Source organism: Diplotaxodon limnothrissa, linkage group LG19 (genome assembly GCF_057381915.1).
Source record: "Diplotaxodon limnothrissa isolate DT_005_m linkage group LG19, D_limnothrissa_male_GT1.1, whole genome shotgun sequence".
In the NCBI taxonomy this organism is placed as follows: Eukaryota; Metazoa; Chordata; class Actinopteri; order Cichliformes; family Cichlidae; genus Diplotaxodon; species Diplotaxodon limnothrissa.
In genome coordinates this window covers 2,048,585-2,070,796 of record NC_140614.1, presented here as the reverse complement: position 1 = coordinate 2,070,796, position 22,212 = coordinate 2,048,585, and the positions used below count along the sequence as shown (strand labels likewise).

At 44.0% G+C, this 22,212-nt stretch overlaps 1 protein-coding gene across 1 annotated transcript in view; it reads left to right on the top strand.

Moving 5' to 3' along the window:
- Nucleotides 1-5,357: 5,357 nt before the first annotated feature.
- Nucleotides 5,358-22,212, top strand: part of baz1a (bromodomain adjacent to zinc finger domain, 1A) — a 43,038-nt gene continuing 26,183 nt past the window's right edge. The window contains exons 1-8 of the mRNA XM_085342523.1: nucleotides 5,358-5,891; nucleotides 10,168-10,446; nucleotides 10,568-10,729; nucleotides 10,807-10,905; nucleotides 11,312-11,399; nucleotides 11,486-11,608; nucleotides 18,595-18,837; nucleotides 18,942-19,037. Of these exons, the coding sequence (XP_085198649.1) occupies nucleotides 5,779-5,891; nucleotides 10,168-10,446; nucleotides 10,568-10,729; nucleotides 10,807-10,905; nucleotides 11,312-11,399; nucleotides 11,486-11,608; nucleotides 18,595-18,837; nucleotides 18,942-19,037 (1,203 nt within the window). The 5' untranslated portion in view covers nucleotides 5,358-5,778. The remainder of the gene's footprint in view (nucleotides 5,892-10,167; nucleotides 10,447-10,567; nucleotides 10,730-10,806; nucleotides 10,906-11,311; nucleotides 11,400-11,485; nucleotides 11,609-18,594; nucleotides 18,838-18,941; nucleotides 19,038-22,212) is intronic.

Here is a 22,212-nt window from a genome sequence, read left to right as displayed (position 1 = left end):
TTCATTGTGTCCCAGTCTGTAGACTCCAAACACGTGCGAAGCTCCTCCACAGCCTCGTTGCTCCACAGTTTTTTGGTCCTCACGACAGGTTTGGAGAGCTTCAGCCTCTGTCTGTACGCGGGGATTAGGTGGATCATGACGTGGTCAGAAAGTCCGAGTGAAGCGCGGGGCACCGCGCGATAGGCCCCGCTGATCGTGCTGTAACAGTGGTCTAATGTTCTCTCCTCTCCTGTGATGCTGTTGTGTTAATATGGAACAAAATCTCTAAGGAATGATTCCAGCAACAAGCTGAAATTCTGCAAAGACAAACTACAGCAGCTCTGAAGGCAAAATGCGGTGTAAGTGTACCTAATAAAGTGGTTGATGGATGCACACATTACTGCAGTGTATGCAACTGGCATACAGTATTACTCTCACTTAGTTAAGCTTCACTTATTATTGCTCTTTTGTACATATTTGAGTCTGAAGTAAAAGCTAATTCAGTGCTGGACAGTATTCAGGAAAGTGACAGATGAAATGTCATCAACAGAACCAAAGTTTCTTTAGCACTGAAGCACGTGTAGAAAAATTAGCTGTGTAAGAAAGGCTAGTGTTGTGGGGACATGTGTCACTGATCTGACAATTGCAGTAAGAGTAGAGCAGAATCCCCAAAAGTTGATTCTGTTCATCTGGACGTAGCGTTTTGAACAGATGAACACAATCAACTTTCGGGGATTTGCTTACATGGATGATTGAGCATGCATCAAGTAGAGCAGAATGACTTTTCTGATACGAGATTTGCACCCAAGATATAGAGAGAAACTGGTAATCTCAAAGTGAACCACCAACTTTCTGATTGGTAAACGACCCACTCTACCCCTTGTGCCAGCAGCCATACTAAACAGATTACGAATGCTGCGGAGAACAGAAAGGAGTCAGAGGGCACAGCAGCGGCAACAACACCTTGGCCTGATACATCCTAGATTCATGATATAAATTGGAGGTTTCATCAAATTCGATCCACATGGTGGAACCCACGATGTCGCTGCTCCTGTGGGGGAAGATGACGCAGCTACATAGAACAGGACAGCAGGTCAGAGTAACCTCCCACACCTCTACAATGGTGCTGGGAGGCTCTGGACAGCCCTGAAGCAAGTCTTCAGGTGTTGTAGCTCTCAGTTGAGTCCCTCACCCTCTCCCGCTTCTCGGTCGAGTTTCCTGGATCTGAAACTGGTGAGTAAGCACTGGTTTCCTGTACATCTCTCCACCCCTCTATATTCTTCCACTGGGTTTGTTGTTTGTAGACTAGCCTATACCTAAAGATACAGTGAAGATTAGACTATGAAATAAGACGTTAAGTTTTGTATTCAATTGAGTACACAGATAAACTATATGAAAACACCACTGTGTGTTGTAACCGAAACAGGAAGTGGTACTGCACCGCAGAGAGCCAACACCAGTTCCTCATCTCCAAAGCAACCTCCGTCTCACCTGGACTCCAGCCCTTTGGCCCCTCCTCCATCCGTGTCTGTGGGAGGTCCGATGACACCTCTGGATTTGATCATTCGTTTTTATTCATCTCTGGCTCTCTTTCACTGTATGTCTCTGTCCTGTCCACACACCCCAAACCAGTCGAAGCAATGGCCTCCCCACCCAGAGCCTGGTTCTGCCAGAGGTTTCTTCCTGTTAAATGGGAGCTTTTTCTTCCCACTGTTTCCAAAACGCATCCTCATAGGTGGTCATATGATTGTTAAGGTTTTCTCTGTATTATTGTAGGGTCTTTACCTTACAATATAAAGCGCCTTGAGGTACAAATGGGATTTGAGTAGTACCCAGTAGTTCAACCTTTAGTTGAATTGTTAGTCTGCATGCATATCGATCCCTCTTGATCGACTGGTTCATTTGCACTTGTGCTACAATCAGTGGATTTCAGTTTGTGTGCCGGAGAAAGAAAAGATATGGATATTACTTGTATTTTATTTTTAAATGACGAAAGGTAAAATGAGGTAGGTAATTGCGAGACAGTGTGTTTCAGCTATTTTATCAAGTAATTTTAAGAAAAGTCTTCTGTGTAATATGTGTAATATATTACTTGTTTTGACTAACGACCCCAAGAGTGTTCACAACAAAGATGGGAAATACCTCGCACATGCACAAACATTTGACATGCATACAATTTATTTGCAGAATATAATGTCTTTGATATGCTGCTTAGAGTGAAACCAATAAGAAACCAGTAAAACCAGCAGGTTTAGGAACAGCTTCTTCCCCACAGCTGTCACCGTACTGAACTCTGCTGAACCTTTCCATCCACACTCACTTAACCCTTCTACACTCCTCCTCCCCCCATCCCTCCCAGTGACCATGATCAGGACTGTCATTCATTCTCAACATTCACCATATGCTCACATTGGTTACTGCTATAGTTTAGGACACTGACATAACATAGTCTCTGTTATAGTGCTCACACTGTTCACTATTATAGTCTGTCAGAGCTCTGTGCTTCCACTGCTGTAGAGCTCTGAACAGCAATATAGAACATCTGTATGCTATAGAGATCATCTGTATATACATATACAACATTACATCTGTACATTTGTCTGCAGTTCATCTGTATATTTGGTCTCTACTTAACTTATCTGTATATAATCTGCTCCTATTGCACTTACTGCTTAGATGCAAACTGTATTTCTTACCCTGTATTTATACATGTGAAATAACAGTAAAGTTGAATCCTGATTGTTTTTGTGATTTGGCACTATATAAATAAAACAAAACTGATATGAATTCAAATAAACTAAATTTTGAATTGAATTAATTCATATATAGTGTAAAGGACCATGCACCCAGCGAGCAGAAAGGCCATGACACACACGCAAGAAAGCGAACAACACCAACAAAAACAGGGAAATGGGCAGCAGCAGAAGCATTCAGGGAGATGAGTTTCAGGGTGCTGTCTCAGTGCAATTTCCAGCCTGAATCCTCCTGTGGTTCTTGTGCTGACAGAGTTAGAAGAGAGAAAAGACAGAAAGTGCTGCCCACACCTGTACAAGCTTGGTATAGGTAAGTGCATCAGGACGTGAGGCGTGGTTGATGATATTTGACAAGTGTCATCAGTTACTCTGAAACTGTGTAATCAATATATACTAATATTGTAATAGTATATTGTCAGATTAGTGTAGTACAGTTGTTTAAAACTGTAAGAGAAAATAGATGCTAGTAATCATCAGGACCACAAAAGCACTGTTAACAAAACTTCCTACATTTGCTCTTCTAATCTTTATTTATAGCTGCATGTCACAAAAATACAGTTTTCCCCCTGATTGTTGTGCAGTTATCATTTTTATCATACTAGGTCATACATACCAGTGTACAACAGATCAGACAGCTACATAATGTCTTACTTAGCTAGTATTTCGCTTGGTCAGCCCAGTAAAACTAAGTTTTGAAGCCCTTATTTCTGATTTAATATTGTTGGTATTCCTGGTTAATAATATGTTTCTAACCTGTCTTCTGTTTAAAACACTACTAATTTTCTGTGGATAATCCACTACTATGTTTTCATTCACAAATTCATATGATCTAAGTGTGCGGATAACATACAGTGTCATTCTTCAAAAACATCTAACCTTTTACACGTGCATGTCTAACTTATGCGCCGATATGGGCGCGGCTAGCGCATTTTGCCGACTTCCGGGAACTAATGCGAGGAATTAACCATGATGACGCGAGCCTCCCTGTGTAGCTGCGGAAAGGGGGTGGGGGGGTTCATAAAGCCTGGTTGGTTGGCAGTTACAACATGGCAGGTCAGCGGACCAACAGCCTTTGAGGAAGACAGGAAAACCCTCCCACCAAGACTCTGGATGGTGCGTTTGGGTGAAGCAAAGCAATTCAGTAACAAAGTCTTTTAATGGTTTAGTAAGCGGTTTTCTCTTACTTGCTGTTGCATGTTCTGATCATGCTCTGGAGTTTAGTTTAGTTACAGTTTTTGTTTTTATGAGTATTTGCTTTATTGCTTTAATCATAGTTCATTGCTATAATTCTGAAGTAAATATTCTTGGTAGAATTTCAGCCGCTCAGCCGCACAGGCTGCCATTTTTATACGTTTTCTATGTTTCTATGCACTGTGTTTATCTCCCAACACTTATGTTACTATGCAGCCACGGTGATTTATATACATCGAAAATATGGTGAGACACTGTCAAGGACATCTTAACAATGTGCTATTTTAAATTTATTTTCTTTTAACCCATTTTAAGTATGTTTTTCTTTGTTAAACTGTAACAACTGTAAATGTAAAGGCTTGGATAAAAGTCATTTGTTTGAGAAAAAAAACACATTTTGTGTCTGTGTCACTGGGTTCTTTGTAATTAATACTTTTCTATACAGCAAATAATAACAAATGAGAAAAACGTAGGTAAAAATAATAATAAGTTGTTGCCCCCTTTGAACCAGTAACAGCAATAGAATCGGTGGACCAAAAACTAGACAGACAGATACTTTATTGAGCCCACTGCTGTTACAGCAGCGTGATAAAGAGTAAAAATAGTAAAGTCTACAATGAACAACAAATAAATAACACAGTTAAAATAAAAGTGCCACATGCTCCTGGTAAGAACCTTATACGATGAGATTTATAGGAATGATAAAAAACAAAGAAATGTAAAAATGAAGTTAGTTAAAAGCAGTAAAAGTAAGACTAGCATTGTGTAAATGATGCAAAGTGCACTAAATTACATGTACACTATAAATCTAAGAAATACAGCTGCATGAAGGTATAGTACAAGAATACTTTTGGGATCATCTGAATGCATAGTTATTATACAGCTTTATAGAGATATTGAATTTACAGATTCAATATCTATCCAATATCCTCACTTATGTGGAGGCAGCGGAGAGTGAGCGGCGGGCAAGGCAGAGTCCGGAGAGCTTCCCTCAGTCTTTGGTGGTGCCTCTGCTCCACCTTGCTGCTTTGCACCAATGCTGCAGGCTGACAGAGCTCTGTGAGGACGTCTTATAAAGGTTCTTATAAAGAACCAAGCAGAATCAGTCTGGGGGAGAAGGAGCTCTGCTGAATCACAACTGTGGAGTAGAGACGGTGTGATGGGTCAGGGAGAGCGGTTTGGAACTATTTGGAAATAATTCATTCAGTGTCCATCATTTGTTCTTTCTTCTGATTTTCCTGATTTCATAATAACACTTACATGCTTACGTACTACTTTAATAACATTTCAGATGCAGTATTTATATTTGTAACAGACTAATTTTAAATGGTGGTGTTAGTACTTTTATTTTGGTGAAGAATGCAGATTAAGCGAAACCGTAATATTTCCCAGCTCTTTGTGGGTCCGTGAAGTACACGAAAACTTGGTCAACAAGCCGCCAGTGAGCGGCTTTTCAGCCCGGACTTCTTCCTCAGATTGGACGGCGTATTATCGCTTCTTTGTTACACAACTCGGTAAAGACCACCAGAAGCGTGTTTTTAAGCTGTTCTCCACTAGGAGCGAGTGGATGTGGGCTTTGTGATTTTTATTTTACTCTCTAAGAGTTGAGTGTGTCGATTTACACGGTGAGGAGTACACTTCCATGTGGTCAGATTATCAGCGCGTCTAACAAAAGACCCGCTCACCTCCTCTTGTCTCCTACCACTCGGTTAATCCCCGCCGCGTTCACAGTCCGGGTTCCGGGTTTACTTTACTTTGAAGTGTTTGGTCAGAGTTTACGTCTGATCTTCGGATATTGATATATCCAGTTTCCTTCTTATTTTCTAAGTGCGGCCGGTGGAAGCGGAGCTGAAAGATGCCGCTTCTCCACAGAAAACCTTTCATCCGACAGAAACCCCCGGCGGACCTACGACCAGACGAGGAGGTGTTTCTCTGTAAAATCACGCACGAAATCTTCAGGACCTACGAGTAAGTACCTTACAGCCACTTGTCTCACCTGGAGGGTCCTTTAAAGAGTCACTTGAACTGAAGTTTGAACGATGTCTCATTGACAGTTGGTGCTTAGCAAACTTCCAAACAAGATGAACAAAAAACAACTTTTGTCCTGAAAAAACAAAACAAAAAACTTTTATGGGCTCGGGCGGGGGGATGCATGCCCCCCTTCTCCCGCGCCATTAAAACGTAGGTTAAAGCAGGTAGTCGGGTTTGAAGGTGGGATTTGGCAGGTGTAATGTTATCCAAGTCAGTTAGCCAACTGAAGCTAAAGTGGGTTAGCTGGGTAAGCTAACACTGAAGCTGTCAGTGAGCCGGCGGTTAGCTCAGCTAGTTTTAGCAGTTAGCTTGATGTGGTGAGGCTCGGTATCCGTTCATAGTGTAGGTCTGTTGCACCCACCTGCTGAGGTCCAGCGCACTAAGAGTGCTTTTTAAGAGCACACATGAAGTTTGCAAACTCACTCGGTCATTTTCCCGAGCGGAAAAAATCAAAGAAGTTCTCTGTTTTTACTCCAAACTGAAGTTAAAGTTCCGCTAAACTCGACGTCAGTCTGAAGAAACTCGGGCCAAATGGACCGTGGACGTCTTCAGCTGACAGCTTCAGTATATAGTGGTACATGTTGGGTGAGTGTACTCAAACATTATGTGTAACTTTATACATCTGCTCCACTGTAACATAGTGGCAAACATGACGCGATACGTCACAACTTCTGTTTTTTCTGACAGCTTTAGCAATAAAAACGGTGTAAAACAAAAGGTGGCACACCTCAAATTTATATTCAAGTAAGACAAACTTTTCACTTTGTTTCTCTGTTTTTATATAGAGACATGCTTACTTGTTTTGGCAGAGAGTTGAAATATGTGCAGATTGTACTAATTCTTCATTTGATGAAGTTAACATGGTGTACTCACTGACTACATTTACATGCACACTTGTATTTCTGAGCATTATTCATATTGGCATACCGTACAGGTCTTAGAGGAGCCTTTGTTATGACATTGACGAAACTGAAAATTACTTGTGCATATAATTATTATGATAGATGGATCTGCTGGTTTGTTTTCTAAGATTAGCGCCTGCATATTTGTATCCCTGGTTCCTACGTGTTGAACAGTTCCTAATATTTTAACTGCCTCTAGTTAAAAGTTAAAAAGCCAAGTATGGTTCAAAAAGAGGTTCACATTCTGTGGACGTCTTCGCACTGAAAACCAAAAGTGACTACAAGGCAGTTAACAGATGTTGCATAATTGATAAAGGCAAGCTTGGGCTTCCAAATGTGCGGGGGGGGTGTTGTAGCCTAGAGAGACGATCGGGAAAATTAAGTTCAAGTAAAACAAGAACATACAAAGAATGTAAAATTACACTAAAGAAGGAGCAAATATATCTGTCCACGTATGCGACTGATGGCACACCCGTAACCTGTATCACTTGTGTTTATTACGCTCTCTGTACAAATGTTCACTCAGTTTTAGATCAGGTTTAGTTTGTTGGGAACTGTTCTCCCTTTCTGGGAGCTAATCAGATCATTTGATTAGTTTTAATCAAGTAGATCAAGTAGCGATGCGCTGCCCGGTGTAGGAGGAACTAAGTAGATTATTAAAATGTGCTAGATTTACAAACTAGAAAGAAACAGAGTTTACTAAAGAAACTTACTTGGCCAGTCTCTCCTGCTACATTTTGCAATTCTGGATTTTAATATATATTTTTCATTTGTCTGAGACAACATTGCTTTGGCTTTAGTAAGGGATACCACCCTCAGTCTTACTTTGGATGTTTGCCTGCTTCATAACAGTTAGTCCGTACTGTACAAGCCTGTTCTACAAAGCAGAAGGTTGAATTATCCAGATAACTTTACTGTTAACCCTGGAGCTTTCTGGGCTTCGAAGATGCTTCAGTACTTCCTGAGGTGTAGCACTTTGGAAACATATGGTTCCCTAATGTTTGGGGCAAAGACACTTTTTATGTATTTCTTTCTTTCTGCACACCACCACAGCCTTTTGTAAATCAATCGATATCATGTTGAAGTGCACACTTGCAGTTGTTGTGGAGTCTTTAACTTAAAATCTAAAGTGTCTTGAGGCGACTGTTGTGTTTTGGCTCTACATAAGTAAATTCATGTAATATTCAGTGTCTGCCTGAAGTCTACAACCAGTTTCCTCCTTTGCATCGGTGTGCTAGACCTTTACTGCATTCAGTTTTGTATTTAATAATGGAGAAGTCTGTTAGGCTGAGATCAGATGACTGACTTGGCCATAACATAGAACTTCTAAACATGCTGGTTTTCTATAGAAAGCTTTTTTTGGGGGGGGGGGGTTTGCATACAAATTATTTCAGAAAACCACCAGGGTCAATCTTATTAGTACTCTGAAAAATGTAGAAATGTTTAGCAATTAATGTAATGCTCAGTGCTTTCAAAGTCAAATTAAAATGGGGATCTTCAGATTCCAACATAATATAAAGATTTCAGGTTGAGGTTCCAGAAAGATCGTGTTACTGGAAGTGCTTCCTTTCGGCAGATGATGTGAAACTAGAGCTTTTTGGAGAAGGCCTGTTTATGTTTGTTGACTGAAGAGAGATGCATACAACCCACAGAACCCAGCCTCCACAGTGAAACACGGTGGTGGGAGTATCATACTGTGGAGAGATCAGAGCTGGAAATCTTCTTAAGGTGGGAGGGATCAAGAAGAGAGAATGATGGGAGAAGACTTTGAAAGACAGCCAAAGCAGGTCTGTGTCGACGCTTCGTCTTCCAAAATGATGACGATACAACAATCCCCTTCCCTCCTGGTGAAGAACTGCCTGCAGAAGGACAAAGTGAACATTACTCACTTGCTTCAACAAAGTGCTGAACTGAATGTTTGGCAGAGCTGTGTTAAAATCTGTTTAATAATCTGTTAACAGCTCATTAACACTTTGAGTCTAGTAATGCTGTCCTCATGTATATCTGGTGTCATTATCATTTGCACTGCAGATGCAGTCCGGTCTGTTTTGCAGCATTTAGATGACTCTGAGCAGAGAGCATTACGCTTTAGAGTTCATCTGCTCCCCATCAGCAAACACTAATGGCCCAGTTCCACTGGCAGCAGTACACAGCCATCCTATAATGATGCCTCCACCATGTTAGACGAGCTGGTGTGCGTTGGATCCTGAGCTGTTAGACTCAGTCTCCATTCTTTGTCTCTCTGTGGTTTCACAGAACTCTGCATGCTTTCACACTTGGTGTGACTTTGACCTTCATATGGATCCAATCTTCACCAACATGAAATCAGCTTGAACTGTTTTTGGTTTTTACCCGAAATTTTAAACTATCTCAAACTGTGGAGGCTACACTGCTATAAAACAGGCAGACAAACGGATTCTATTAAATACTTCCTCCCTTCATACTCTCACATCACTCTCACTCTTCTGCAGCAGCTGTGTTGTTTCAGTCCATATTATGTGGTTCATCCCTTGTTTTTCTCATAATATAGTTTTATCATTCTCTGTAAAGTCAGTCCTTCTCCTGCCAGTGTACTTATCCATAAAAGTGACTGGTTAGATGTTTCCTTCCACCCCTTTCACATGAACGAGCAGAGAAACCCTGGGATAGCTTAGTCAGTTGATCACCGCCTTCATGTAGCTGCGTATTCTGATGGCACGTGTTAGTGAAGTGAATCCAAAGAACTGGACCTGTGCATGTTGAACTCGCTTTGTAGTACAGGGCTCAGGTTGTTTCAGTGGTCCTGGATGTTGCTCCTGATTGCTCTGCACTGGACTGTCTTGGTCTGCAGCTGATGGTGTTACTCCTTGTTTTGAACTGTAGATTTGGTGTGACTTGAAATGCCACTCTAACCAAGACCTGAATCAGGTGAAGAACTGATCCACTCCTTTGCAGTGAACCTACCAAGCCTACAGAACAAAACGAGGACAGCCATCACCTGCTGGAGTCCATTGGTGGAGTTGGTACTGGGATCAGTAACTGACTGAACAGCAGTTGACAGCCAAATAAATAAAATAACTGTGTGGGGAAAAACTTTAAAATAATTTCGACCAGCATATGATGGGGGTCATATTTGTCAATCCTGCCTTATAGAGAACTGTCTGCAGGGTTCTGGTCTTTGGATAAGTTCTGAATGTCATACAGGACAGTGAACGAGATGAGAGGTACTTGATGTGTGTTTGTAAACATTCTTGGAGCTTCTAGAAACTGGACTTGAATATAAAGAGGCTGTGTGCGCCTTAATATCTGATTGTGACCCTCCTCTTCCTCAGTGAGTTCTTTGAGAGGACCATTCTGTGTAACAGCTTGGTGTGGAGCTGTGCTCTGACGGGGCGAGCGGGACTCACTTATCTTGAGGCAGTGGAGAGTGAGCGGCGGGCAAGGCAGAGTCTGGAGAGCTTCCCTCAGTCTTTGGTGGTGCCTCTGCTCCACCTTGCTGCTTTGAGCCAGTGCTGCAGGCTGACAGAGCTCTGTGAGGATGTCTACACTTTTGTCAAAGACCGGTTCTTTCCTGGGGAGGTGGTGGACGTCAGTGGATGTAACGGAGCCAGGTACACATTTGAAATATATCCATGTTTGTGTACTTACAGATTGTTAGCCTCCATCTTTCTGTGTTAAAGAGCAAAGGTGAAACCAGGTGGAGTGAGGTCATTTTCTGCTTTTGCTTTTCAGATATGTGTGTGAGATCCTGCAGGTACACCTGCCTGATTCCAGTGTTAGTCGAGCACCAGATGTTAACGGCCACGGCAAGATGGCTGACGATGACACGATTGTCATCAGTGATAGTGATGACGAGCACAGCGCCTTCCAGAGTTCCACAGTACAAGTCAATGGGTCAGTAGGTGAAAGGTCATGCCAATGTTACGATCTCAAGTTATTGAAGTGTGATCTAAAGTGTGTGTGTGTGTTAGCAGGAAGAAGTCTTTGAGTCCATCAGTGTTCAAATACACAGTGAGGATGATGAAGAACAAACACAGCGAGCCATTCACTGTCAAAGCCAATCAGATCAGGTGAGAAGCTCCCAGGTACAACCATGGAAAGTATTCTCATAATGCAATAAAATAACAATCTGCTGCGTTCAACGGGGTAAACGTCGTGGTGCATAATACTCTGTGAAACACAAATTTCAGAGCAGGGAGAACTTACAAGCTCTGTGTCAGACTCTTAATCCTAAATCGATGTGATATTATTGGCACTTAAAGATGTGGTGTGAGAGGACTTCCTTGTCTGTTCACTGTTCAGTGCTGGAATTATCAAGTGTTTTGTTCCATATCTTGACTATACATGTTGTAAAGGTGAAGCATGACACATTAATAAAACTGATGTGGGCTGAGTTGGAGTGGGAATGACTGCGCTCAGGCACTGATGGGAAAGTGGTTTCTCATTGTTAAACTAATTGATTTATTTTGTATTAAGTCGCAAGAAAAGCGCTCTGTCCAGAGAGAGACTGAAGCTGCTCTTCAAGCAGCACTGCGAGCCTCAGAGTGGGATCGTCACACTAAAGGTGAGAATATTACTGCTAAAGTCAGCATCTGGTGCAGCTGCAGCACCCTAATCACAACCTTGCTGTCGTCTCTCGCTGTGTTTCAGCCCTCCTCCATGGCAAAGTACCAGCTGTCTAAACAGACCTTCTCTCAGTTCTTTCCTGACGAGCCCCCACTATTCTCCTTCAGCCCCTCTTCTAAATGTGGAAGGCGTGACTCACCCGGACAGGTACGTATGAGTTATCATGCACTGGCATACAGTAGGGTTAATGGGGGGTGACAAAGGATTAACGGGGTCCTACCCTGAAGCCGGGCTTCAGAGTCTGATGGCTGGCTCTTAGCCCCTGGGGCCCAGCCAAAGAAGCTACCTGGGTCCCCTCTCCGGTGGGCCCACCGTCCACAGGAGGACCACATATCCTCAGTTGAAGGTCGATGAAAGAGTTTGTTTGTATCCCAGATCTGAGGTTATATGTCCCAGTTACTCTGGCTCTTTAAGAAAATCTGTGGCAGAAAGGTGAGTCCACGTGTTGGTCAGCCCTCAGATTCAGGAGGAATGGTCCCATACAAATGCAGGGAGAACTTGGTCTGAATGTCTGCTGTATGCTGGACTTGTTCCCAGTGGACTTCCAGCTGCTTGTCACAGGTTCTGTTTAGGGCTGTTCGATATAACGATATGTATCGCATGACGATATAAAAACGTCTGTCGTTTGTTTCGTGGTGTCGCAAAATAAACTGTTTACAGCAATATTTTTTCATGTTCTGATGTCACTGTAGTGACTTTATTAATTTCTTAAAGTTCTCTCTTTCTCTTATATTTAATATAACCACACTACGGACAGACAAGCGCCTGTTTGTACGTGTTGTCGTTAGCAATAGTGACGGTAAAACCATCGCGTGGCTCCGCCGTCCACGTGTTTGTTTTCCACGTAAACCTTTCACCATAAAGCTCAAGACGCTGTTGAGACTTTTGCATGTAATTCAGTTTATTTTGAAGAGTGTGCAGAGAGTTTACGGAGGAGAAGCAAAAAAGAGCCGTCAGGTGCTAAAAAATAAACCTTAGACTCAAACTTTGAAAGAAAACGGCGGCCGTTACAACTTGCGTCTAAAAATGTATCGTTTCATGCATCGGTCAAAACACTCGACTCCAGCTGCACGACGCCCAGCTGGAAACAACTTCACGCAAGTCGAGCTGCCAGAGATTCACAGAATTTACAGAAAATGTTAAATTTTTGTGATTTATATCGTTGCCAGGACGATAAATGTCTTGTATCGGGATATGAGATTTTGGTCATATCGCACAGCCCTAGTTCTGTTCATAGTTTCCATCAGCAGGTGTGTAACCAGCTGTTGGTGGATCTCCACTTCAGTAGTTTCAGGATTTCAGCTTTGTTTTCGTGCATAGAATAGAATTCAACTTTATTGTCATTGCACATGTCACAAGAACAAGGCAACAAAATGCAGTTTGCATCCATCCAGAAGTGCTTTAGCAGTAATATGGATATATTGCAGAGTATGGATCTATTATAGGAATGTTACAATGTACACGGTATGAAGGCATGTTATGAATATACTATAACTACACTCAACAAAAATATAAACGCAACACCTTTGTTACTGCTCCCATTCCCCATGGGATGGACGTAGAGACCGAAAATTCATTCCAGATACACAATATAACCATCCCTCCCAAACAGTGGTCACAAATCAGTCCAAATGTGTGGTAGTGGGCACATCTGCCATATTGAGATAATCCATCCCACCTCACAGGTGTGCCACATCAGGATGCTGATCTGACATCATGAGTAGTGCACAGGTGTACCTCAGACTGCCCACAACAAAAGGCCACCCTGGAATGTGCAGTTTTTTGCGCTATTGGGGGTCTGGGGACCCAGAACCGGTCAGTATCTGGTGTGACCACCATTTGCCTCATGCAGTGCAACACATCGTCGCATGGAGTCTATCAGATTGTCTATTGTGGCCTGTGGAATGTTGGTCCACTCCACTTCAATGGCTGTGCGAGGTTGTTGGATATTCGTGGGAACTGGTACACGCTGTCGTATACGCCGGTCAAGCACATCCCGAACATGCTCAATGGGTGACATGTCCGGTGAGTATGCTGGCCATGCAAGAACTGGGACATTCTCAGCTGCCATCTGCCCTGAACAATATGAACCATGATTCATCCGTGAAGCGCACACCTCTCCAACGTGCCAGACGCCATCGAATGTGAGCATTTGCCCACACAAGTCTGTTACGGCGACGAGCTGGAGTCAGGTCAAGACCCCGATGAGGACGACGGGCATGCAGTTGAGCGTCCCTGAGACGGTTTCTGACAGTTTGTGCAGAAATTGTTTGGTTGTGCAAACCAATTGTTCCAGCAGCTGTCTGGGTGGCTGGTAGTGATGTGCGGATCGATCCTGAAATATCGATTCCTCCGATACCAATCATTTATGTTCTAGAATCGATTCTCACATTAAAATATCGATATTTTAGTAATTTAGAGTAAATTTGTAGTTTATCATTAACAGGAACACAGTGGAAAGAAACTATAACATTCGGATTGCCTACATTCAAAGGAACTACTTCCTCTTCCGCCTTTCATAGTCATGTGCGAAATACGGCTGTATAAATGTCTCGCAGCCCCTTGGCGTGCGCACTCACGACAATGGCTGAGCGTAATTGTGCGGATGTATTTTACCTCCACAAACAGCTGAGCCGTGGTTTGCAATAAATGTGGCAAAAAAAGTGAGGTGTTGTGGCCATACTTGCCAACCTTGAGACCTCAGAATTAGGGAGACATTCAAAAGGGCTGTTTGGGCGGATAAATATATTTTACAGGGTTTATTTATCGGATAAAATACGTTAAATGTCACCGTTATTATTGGCCGGCCCGGAAACAGCGGGGGTGTCCAAATTCAGAGGCTGCTTCCACCTGAGGACCGGCCTTCGCAGTCTAAAGAAAGCCGGGTAGTACGTCACGAGCTCCCTCGGTGGAGTGAAACTCTGCCGTCTGCTCCTTGCTGTCTAAAATATAACCGGACACTGACGTAAACTCTTCTGTTTAATCAGTTTTCTGTTTGACGTTTATTCAGCTGTGTGAAAACCCCGGAGGAACCCTCCCGAGGGAATAATAAAGTTTAATTAAATTTAATCTAATCTAATAACTTTAATCTCAGCCAAACCGATTTACTCACGAACAAATAAAACACTGAAAAAGCCAAACAAGAACATTTTTAAGTTATCAAAGTGACTTGTACATCATGTTTAACCCGAGTGGTGAAAGACCGCGGGGGTTTGAAGACGATGTGTCGGTCGGCTCAGATATTTGAAGTTTACACAGCTACATTCTCACCTGAAAATATGTTAAAAGTTTTTTTGCGACCCAGAAAGAGAAATAAGAGTAATATTGAAACTAAGCAGCTGCCGCCATTGTTGGAAACTGGAATTGGCTGGCCGCGCTATGAATTCTGCGATATGGTTTTTCAACTTTGTTGTCTGGGTGGAAAATCTGGAGAAAGGTGGGATTCTCCCGGAAAAATCGGGAGGGTTGGCATGTATGGTTGTGGCAACATCACTAACCTTGTCAAACACCTCAGAGTAAATCATATCACAAAATATGACGAGCGTATGTTGAGGCGAACTGAAGAGGAGGAGAGGGACAGGTGCTGCTAGGGTGAGAGTCTCTCACGGAGTCCTTTAGTCCTCCAGGCAGGCAAGGTGTTCAAATAGCACACAACTTTAGTTTTTTTATTTCTATATGATGAACTCTGCATTATTAAGTGATAAGAAGAAGGTATTCTGATGTCCTGTAATCATTATGACGCTATAATTTGAGATACAATAAATAAAATCCGTTTTGTACAAAGTATCGGATCAGTATCGTCGATACCACCCTGAATATTACTTGGTATCGGATCGGAAAGGAAATCAGTGGTATCGCACATCACTAGTGGCTGGTCTCAGACGATCTTGGAGGTGAACCTGCTGGATGTGGAGGTCCTGGGCTGGTGTGGTTACACGAGGTCTGCGGTTGTGAGGCCGGTTGGATGTGCTGCCATATTCTCTGAAACTCCTGTGGAGACGGCTTATGGTTGAGAAATGAACATTCAATGCACGGGCGACAGATTTGGTTGACATTCCTGCTGTCAGCATGCCAATTGCACGCTCCCTCATTGCTTGTGGCATCTGTGGCATTTTGCTGTGAGACAAAACTGCACATTCCAGGGTGGCCTTTTGTTGTGGGCAGTCTGAGGTACACCTGTGCACTACTCATGATGTCAGATCAGCATCCTGATGTGGCACACCTGTGAGGTGGGATGGATTATCTCAATATAGCAGATGTGCCCACTACCACACATTTGGACTGATTTGTGACCACTGTTTGGGAGGGATGGTTATATTGTGTATCTGGAATGAATTTTAGGTCTCTACGTCCATCCCATGGGGAATGGGAGCAGTAACAAAGGTGTTGCGTTTATATTTTTGTTGAGTGTATGTACAGGCTATAGCTGTAGTGAGTGCACAGGCTATGGACAGGTTATGCGTATGAAAACTATACAGATTTTAGATATACAATTGTGAGTTTTATTAAACAGTTGTAGAACTATAATTATCACATTGTACAGAATGACTGTCTGTACAGCATTACAGTAGTGCAGTTTAGATCAGTGAGAGTGGCTAATTTCCACAGTGGTTATATAAAGTGTTGGTGGTTGTGAGTGGTGGTTCAGCCCATGTTATTATTGTGTGTATGAGTTGTGTCCATTTGTTTGTTGTGTCCATTCTGTGTGTGTGTGTGTGTGTGCGTGTGTGTGTGCGTGTGTGTGTGCGTGTGTGTGTGTGCGCGCGCGTGCGTATGTTCAGTCCGTGAGTTTAACGTGGGTCAGATGTCAGGAGGCAGAGTTCAGGAGTCTGACAGCTGTGGGGAAGAAGCTGTTCCGGTACCTGGTGGTCTTAGTCCGGAGGCTCCTGTGGCGCCTCCCAGAGGGCAGGAGGGTCCATGTGATGGGTGACTGGGGTCTTTGATGATTTTCCCAGCCCTTTTCAGACACCGCCTCCTTTAGATGTCATTTATGGCAGGAAGTGGTGCTCTGGCGATGCGCTGGGTGGTTTTCACTGCAACGCCTTCTGGTCCGAGGTAGAGCAGCTCCCGTAGCAGACTGTTATACAGTTGGTCAGGATGCTCTGGGTGGTGCGGCGGTAGACGTTCACCGGTTCGAAGTTCACTACGTTGGCCTCATCAAGTTATGACCTCCAGCTTACACTGGAGCAGTTTGCGGCCGAGTGTGAAGCAATGTGACAGTCGGCACATCCAAGTCCAAGACTGGTTGATTTCTGAATTTACAGTCATTTTTTCATTCTGACATTAATACAGTTGATCTTAAATCACAAGAAAATGCGAAAATCATCATGAAATGCTACGAGAAAGTCTCAGTTTTAAAAACATATCCGCAGATTTTAAAAACAGCAAAGTTATATGCAACCATTTACCTAAAAATGCAGCCAGTGTCTTTTTTTGTACAACAATTTCAAACTACTAAAAATAAAATGACAGAACAGTTCGCTGCCACAGAATTTATTTGTGCCACTCCACAAAATAGTTTCTGTCCAACACAAGACAGAGGAGCCAATCACAGGCCTGCCAGCAGGTGTATCACTCCCCTGCGTTTACACTGCAAACGGCCTCTGGTGGCTTTTTGGCAGCGACTGTGACATTTGGTTTGTCTTCATTGTTCTGACACAAAACAAACGACTACACTCCAAACACACTGTGTGGCACCAATCTCTCGTCTCAAATCCCGCTAAAACTCACTCGCTCCTGAAACTTTCTCCTCTTCCTAAACAACCAAATATGACGTGGTCATGTCATTGTTCTTGTGTTTGACGTGGTGCATTTTCCCACCAATAGTAAACGGGTTCAGTGCGAGCAGAGTGCGCCTGTGAGCCTGTCCTTCCTGCTCTAAACATGATGATAGTATTCAGGAAAAAGCTTCGCATATATTCCACGTATAACTCTGGTTTGACTGGCCCATTAACACAATTTTAAAAACTTGTGTTGAAGGTGCGGACTTCAAACTATATACAAGTCGAAATGGAGACTTGGTGTGACTGCTCCTCAGTGATATATCATCTTAAATTGGTCGAGTGATTTGGATGCGACCCCAGAGGATGAAGCAGCTCTGTGCTGTTGACCAGTGAGGGGACAGTTTGACATTGATCGACAAATTGGGGCAGATGTTGTACCGGCCGTGTAAAAGTCACCCAAACTATACTTGATGTTTTGAAATAGCCTGTTTGTGCTTCACCAAATACACTTTTAATATTTTTTAGCAGAGAATGTAGTGACATAATCTTTAAATATCTGGTCAGTTTGTCAAGACGGAGCCTGTTTCCATAAGTGTAAATAAAACGTCTGGCAACATCAGGCCCACACGGGTGTTAAAGCAAAACGCTGACATCACAACAGCAGCAGTGACGATGACGCCAGCACAGTTTAACATGGAGCCGTTAACGAGAAACAGGAAACGGGGGTGAGTCCAGGCTTGTGGTTGCCAAAAGCCTTCCAGGTGTAGAGTTGAGTTTGCTCCTGCAGGGCGTTGGGAAGAGTGAGGGTTGATGTCTGCATTTAGTCGCACCAACGAGAGGCAGAGGGGCCTGCTGCTATCTAGTGGCAGCTTTTTGACAGTCATTAGAAGTAGCTGCTGTGTGGATTATCACACTGATGCTGTACATCAATGAAATCTGATTAGATTAGTCCACAGTGTTTTTAAGCGTCTAATCAGCCGGGCAGGCACGCCCTGCATGCTCTCTTTGAAACGTCACAGTTTCACAACAACTTCTACTTAAACGTTGTGTTTATAAATGTGAGCTGGTGACATTAGCCTGACACGCTGCTATCTTGTTATGTTTTCCATTAAAAACTGCAAACTCTTCAAAAGTCTTGATATTAATTGTTGCTGCAGGCTGATCTTTGAGGAAACCACTCACACATGTTAGTTTCCATGTTTGTGTTAAAGTTTCTGTATCCACAAGATGAACAGGTTTATTTGGTCCAGGTTACATAAACGTCATCCTTAGACAAAGAGTACATGTGTGCACCCTTCAAACTGTAGTATAACAGGAATGAGTGTCAGTGGTGTCTGCGGTTTACTCTCATTAGGTAAACCTGAAATGTTACGTTTGTGTAGAAATAAAGCATGTAAACATTGTTTTCAGGCGAGTTCGTCTCTACTGAAAGCTGCAGAGGAGAAACTGAAGTTGCTACAGCAGAGGGAGGAGATGGTGGCTGCAGCTCAAGACAAGGCGCGACTGAAGAAAGAAAAGGAGGAGGTGCAAGAAGCCAAACGGAGGGAGAGGGAGGACAAGGAAAGGCTAAGGGAGGAACAGAGACGCAGGTTTGAAGAGGAGAAGCAGAGGAGGAGGGAGGAGAAGGAGCGCAGGAAGCTGGAGAAAGACCGGGTAAGTATCTTTAATCATCAGATGTAGCTGCACGTCTGATGATTAAAGCTGCACATCAGAAAAAATTACAGGAATGATGTTGAGACATGTTTTCTGATTCACAGGAACGAGAGAAGTTAAAGGAGGAGAAGAAGAAATACGCAGAGCAGCTGAAGCTTTGGAGCAAACCCAGAGAGGACATGGAGTGTGAAGACCTGAAGGTCAGTGAATGCACCGCCTCTGCCATGAGCACATTTGGACAAGCGTGTTGACTGAAACTTTAGTGTTGGTCCAGGGGAACGAGCCAGTGGACGTCATTTACACAGTATACAACACAGTTGTCACATTTAAAAGAAGAAACATTAGCAAATGCAATGCTGTGTCTGAATACTCGGGATGAGGAAACTTTCACTTCCTCATTGTTTTGTGTTACACTGTTCCTCACTGACGGCATATCAGAATCAGAATACTTTATTGATCCCTGGGGGAAATTATTTTTTGTTACAGTGCTCCATTTTAAACCAACATTAAGACAAGACAGACAATACACTAACTAAGAATAGTACAATATATACATATATATACATACATACATACATACATACATACATACATACATACATAAGTCACTCATAAATAAATAGTTGGAAAAGAAACATGTGTAGCTGTAGCAGCAAACAGTGTGTTAAGTGGATGCGTTGTACAGGGAGATGGCCACAGGCAGGAATGATTTCCTGTGTCGTTCAGTGGTGCTTTTCGGTAATCTCAGTCTCTCACTGAACGAGCTCCTGTGACTGACCAGCATGTCATGGAGTGGGTGGGAGGTGTTATCCAACATTGTCTTTATCTTGGACAGCATCCGCCTCTCCGACACCACCTTGAGGGAGTCCAGCTCCATCCCCACAACATTGCTGGCCTTACGGATCAGTTTATTAAGTCTGTTGGCATCTGCGACCCTCAGCCTGCTCCCCCAGCATGCAACAGCATAGAGGATCGCACTGGCCACAACAGACTCATAGAAAATCCTCAGCATTTTCTGGCAGATGTTGAAGGACCTCAGTCGCCTCAAAAAATAGAGACGACTCTGGCCCTTCCTGTAAAGTGCTGTGGTGTTTTTAGCCCAGTCCAGTTTATTGTCAATGTGTACTCCAAGGTATTTATAGTCCTCCACAATGTCAACACTGACCCCCTGGATTGAAACAGGGGTCAAGTGTTTCCTGGTCTTCCTGAAGTCCACGATCAGTTCCTTGGTCTTTGCCACGTTGAGCTGCAGATGATTCTGCTCACACCACGTGACAAAGGAGTCGACCACAGCCCGGTACTCTGTCTCATCATCCCTGCTGATGCATCCAACCACCGCAGAGTCATCAGAAAACTTCTGAAGATGGCAGGTCTCTGTGCAGTGGCTGAAGTCTGTGGTGTAGAGGGTGAAGAGGAAGGGGGAGAGGACAGTCCCCTGTGGTGCCCCTGTGTTGCTGATCACCTTGTCAGACACACACTGTGGGAGACGTACATATTGTGGTCTTCCTGTCAGGTAATCAACAATCCAGGACACCAGAGAAGCATCCACCTGCATCGCTGCTAACTTATCACCCAGGAGGGTCGGCCTGATGGTGTTGAAAGCACTGGAAAAGTCAAAAAACATGACCCTCACAGTGCTCGCCGGCTGGTCCAGATGGGTGTAGACACGATTGAGCAGGTAGATGATGGCGTCCTCAGTTCCGAGACGAGGCTGATAAGCGAACTGAAGGGGATCCAGATGTGGTCTTACTATGGGTCGCAGCTGGTCCAGGATGAGCCTTTCCAGGGTCTTCATGATGTGGGAGGTCAGTGCCACGGGCCTGTAATCCTGGGGGCCACTGGGACGAGGCGTCTTTGGTACAGGGACGAGGCATGATGTCTTCCACATCACCGGGACCCTCTGCAGACTCAGACTCAGCATAAACAGTTTATGAAAGACTCCACACAGCTGGGGGGCACAGGTCTTGAGGACAAGGGGACTCACTCCGTCTGGTCCAGCAGACTTGCCTGAGTGAAGTCTCCTCATTTGCATCTCAACCTGGTATTGAGTGAAGGTGATGGGTGGGGGAGGGGTGTCAGGAATCTCACAGGAGGCAACATGTGAAGAGAGAGGCTGGCACAGTGGTGTGGCTCTGGATTCCAGGCTGACTGCAGGTGAGGTTGTGGGGGTGGGAGCAGACACTGTGGTGTCGAATCTATTGAAAAACAGATTCAACTCGTCGGCTCTATTCTCACCTCCCTCAGCTCCCCTGCTGTTGGTTGGCCTGAATCCAGTGATGGTCTTCATGCCCCTCCACACCTCTCTCATGCTGTTCTGCTGGAGTTTCCACTCCAGCTTCCTCCTGTAATTGTCCTTAGCCTCTCTGATCTTGTCCTTTAGTAACACCTGGACCTTCCTCACCTCCTCTTTGTTGCCCCCTCTGAAAGCCCTCTTCTTGTTGTTGAGGAGGGCTTTGATGTCCTTAGTCACCCACGGCTTGTTATTTGGGTAACAATGAACAGTCTGAGCTGGAACAATGGAGTCGGTGCAGAAAGTTATGTAGTCTGTGATACACTCAGTAAGCCCATTGATGTCCTCGGCGTGAGGCTCACAGAGTGTTTCCCAGTCGGTCACCTCGAAACAGCCCTGTAGTTCTGCTAAGGCCTCCTCTGACCACCTCCTAACAGTCCTGGTGGTCACAGGTTCCCTCCTCACAATTGGCACATAGCGGGGGGTGAGGTGAATCAGGTTATGATCTGACCTACCAAGTGGGGGGAGGGAGGAGGAGCTGTATGCATCCTTGACGTTAGCATACAATAAGTCTAAAGTTTTCTCTCCCCTGGTGGGACAGTCCACATATTGTTTGAATGTTGGTGTATTGTCCAGTGATACATGGTTGAAGTCACCCGAGATCACAATAAAGGCACTCGGGTGCTGAGTCTGTAGCCGAGCTATGGCAGAGTGGATAGTGTCACATGCAGCTGTGGGGTTAGCAGAGGGGGGAACATAAACAGCCACCAAGATGACGTGAGAGAATTCCCTGGGTAAATAATACGGCCTGAGTCCAACAGCACACAGTTCAGTGTCCGGGCAACAAATCCTTTCTTTGATTGTTATGTTGGCAGGGTTACACCACCGGTTGTTAACTAAAACAGCAAGCCCACCTCCTTTGCGCTTACCGCTAGCGATGCTGTCCCTGTCCGCCCGAACAGTGTGGAAGCCTTCCACGGAAGCATTCTCATCGGGAATGACCTGGTGCAGCCATGATTCGGTGAAACACATCAGGCTACACTCTCGGTATTCCCTCTGACTCCGTACCAGTGCTGAGAGCTCGTCGATTTTAATTGCCAACGATCGCACATTTCCCATCACGATAGACGGCAGACACGGTTTAA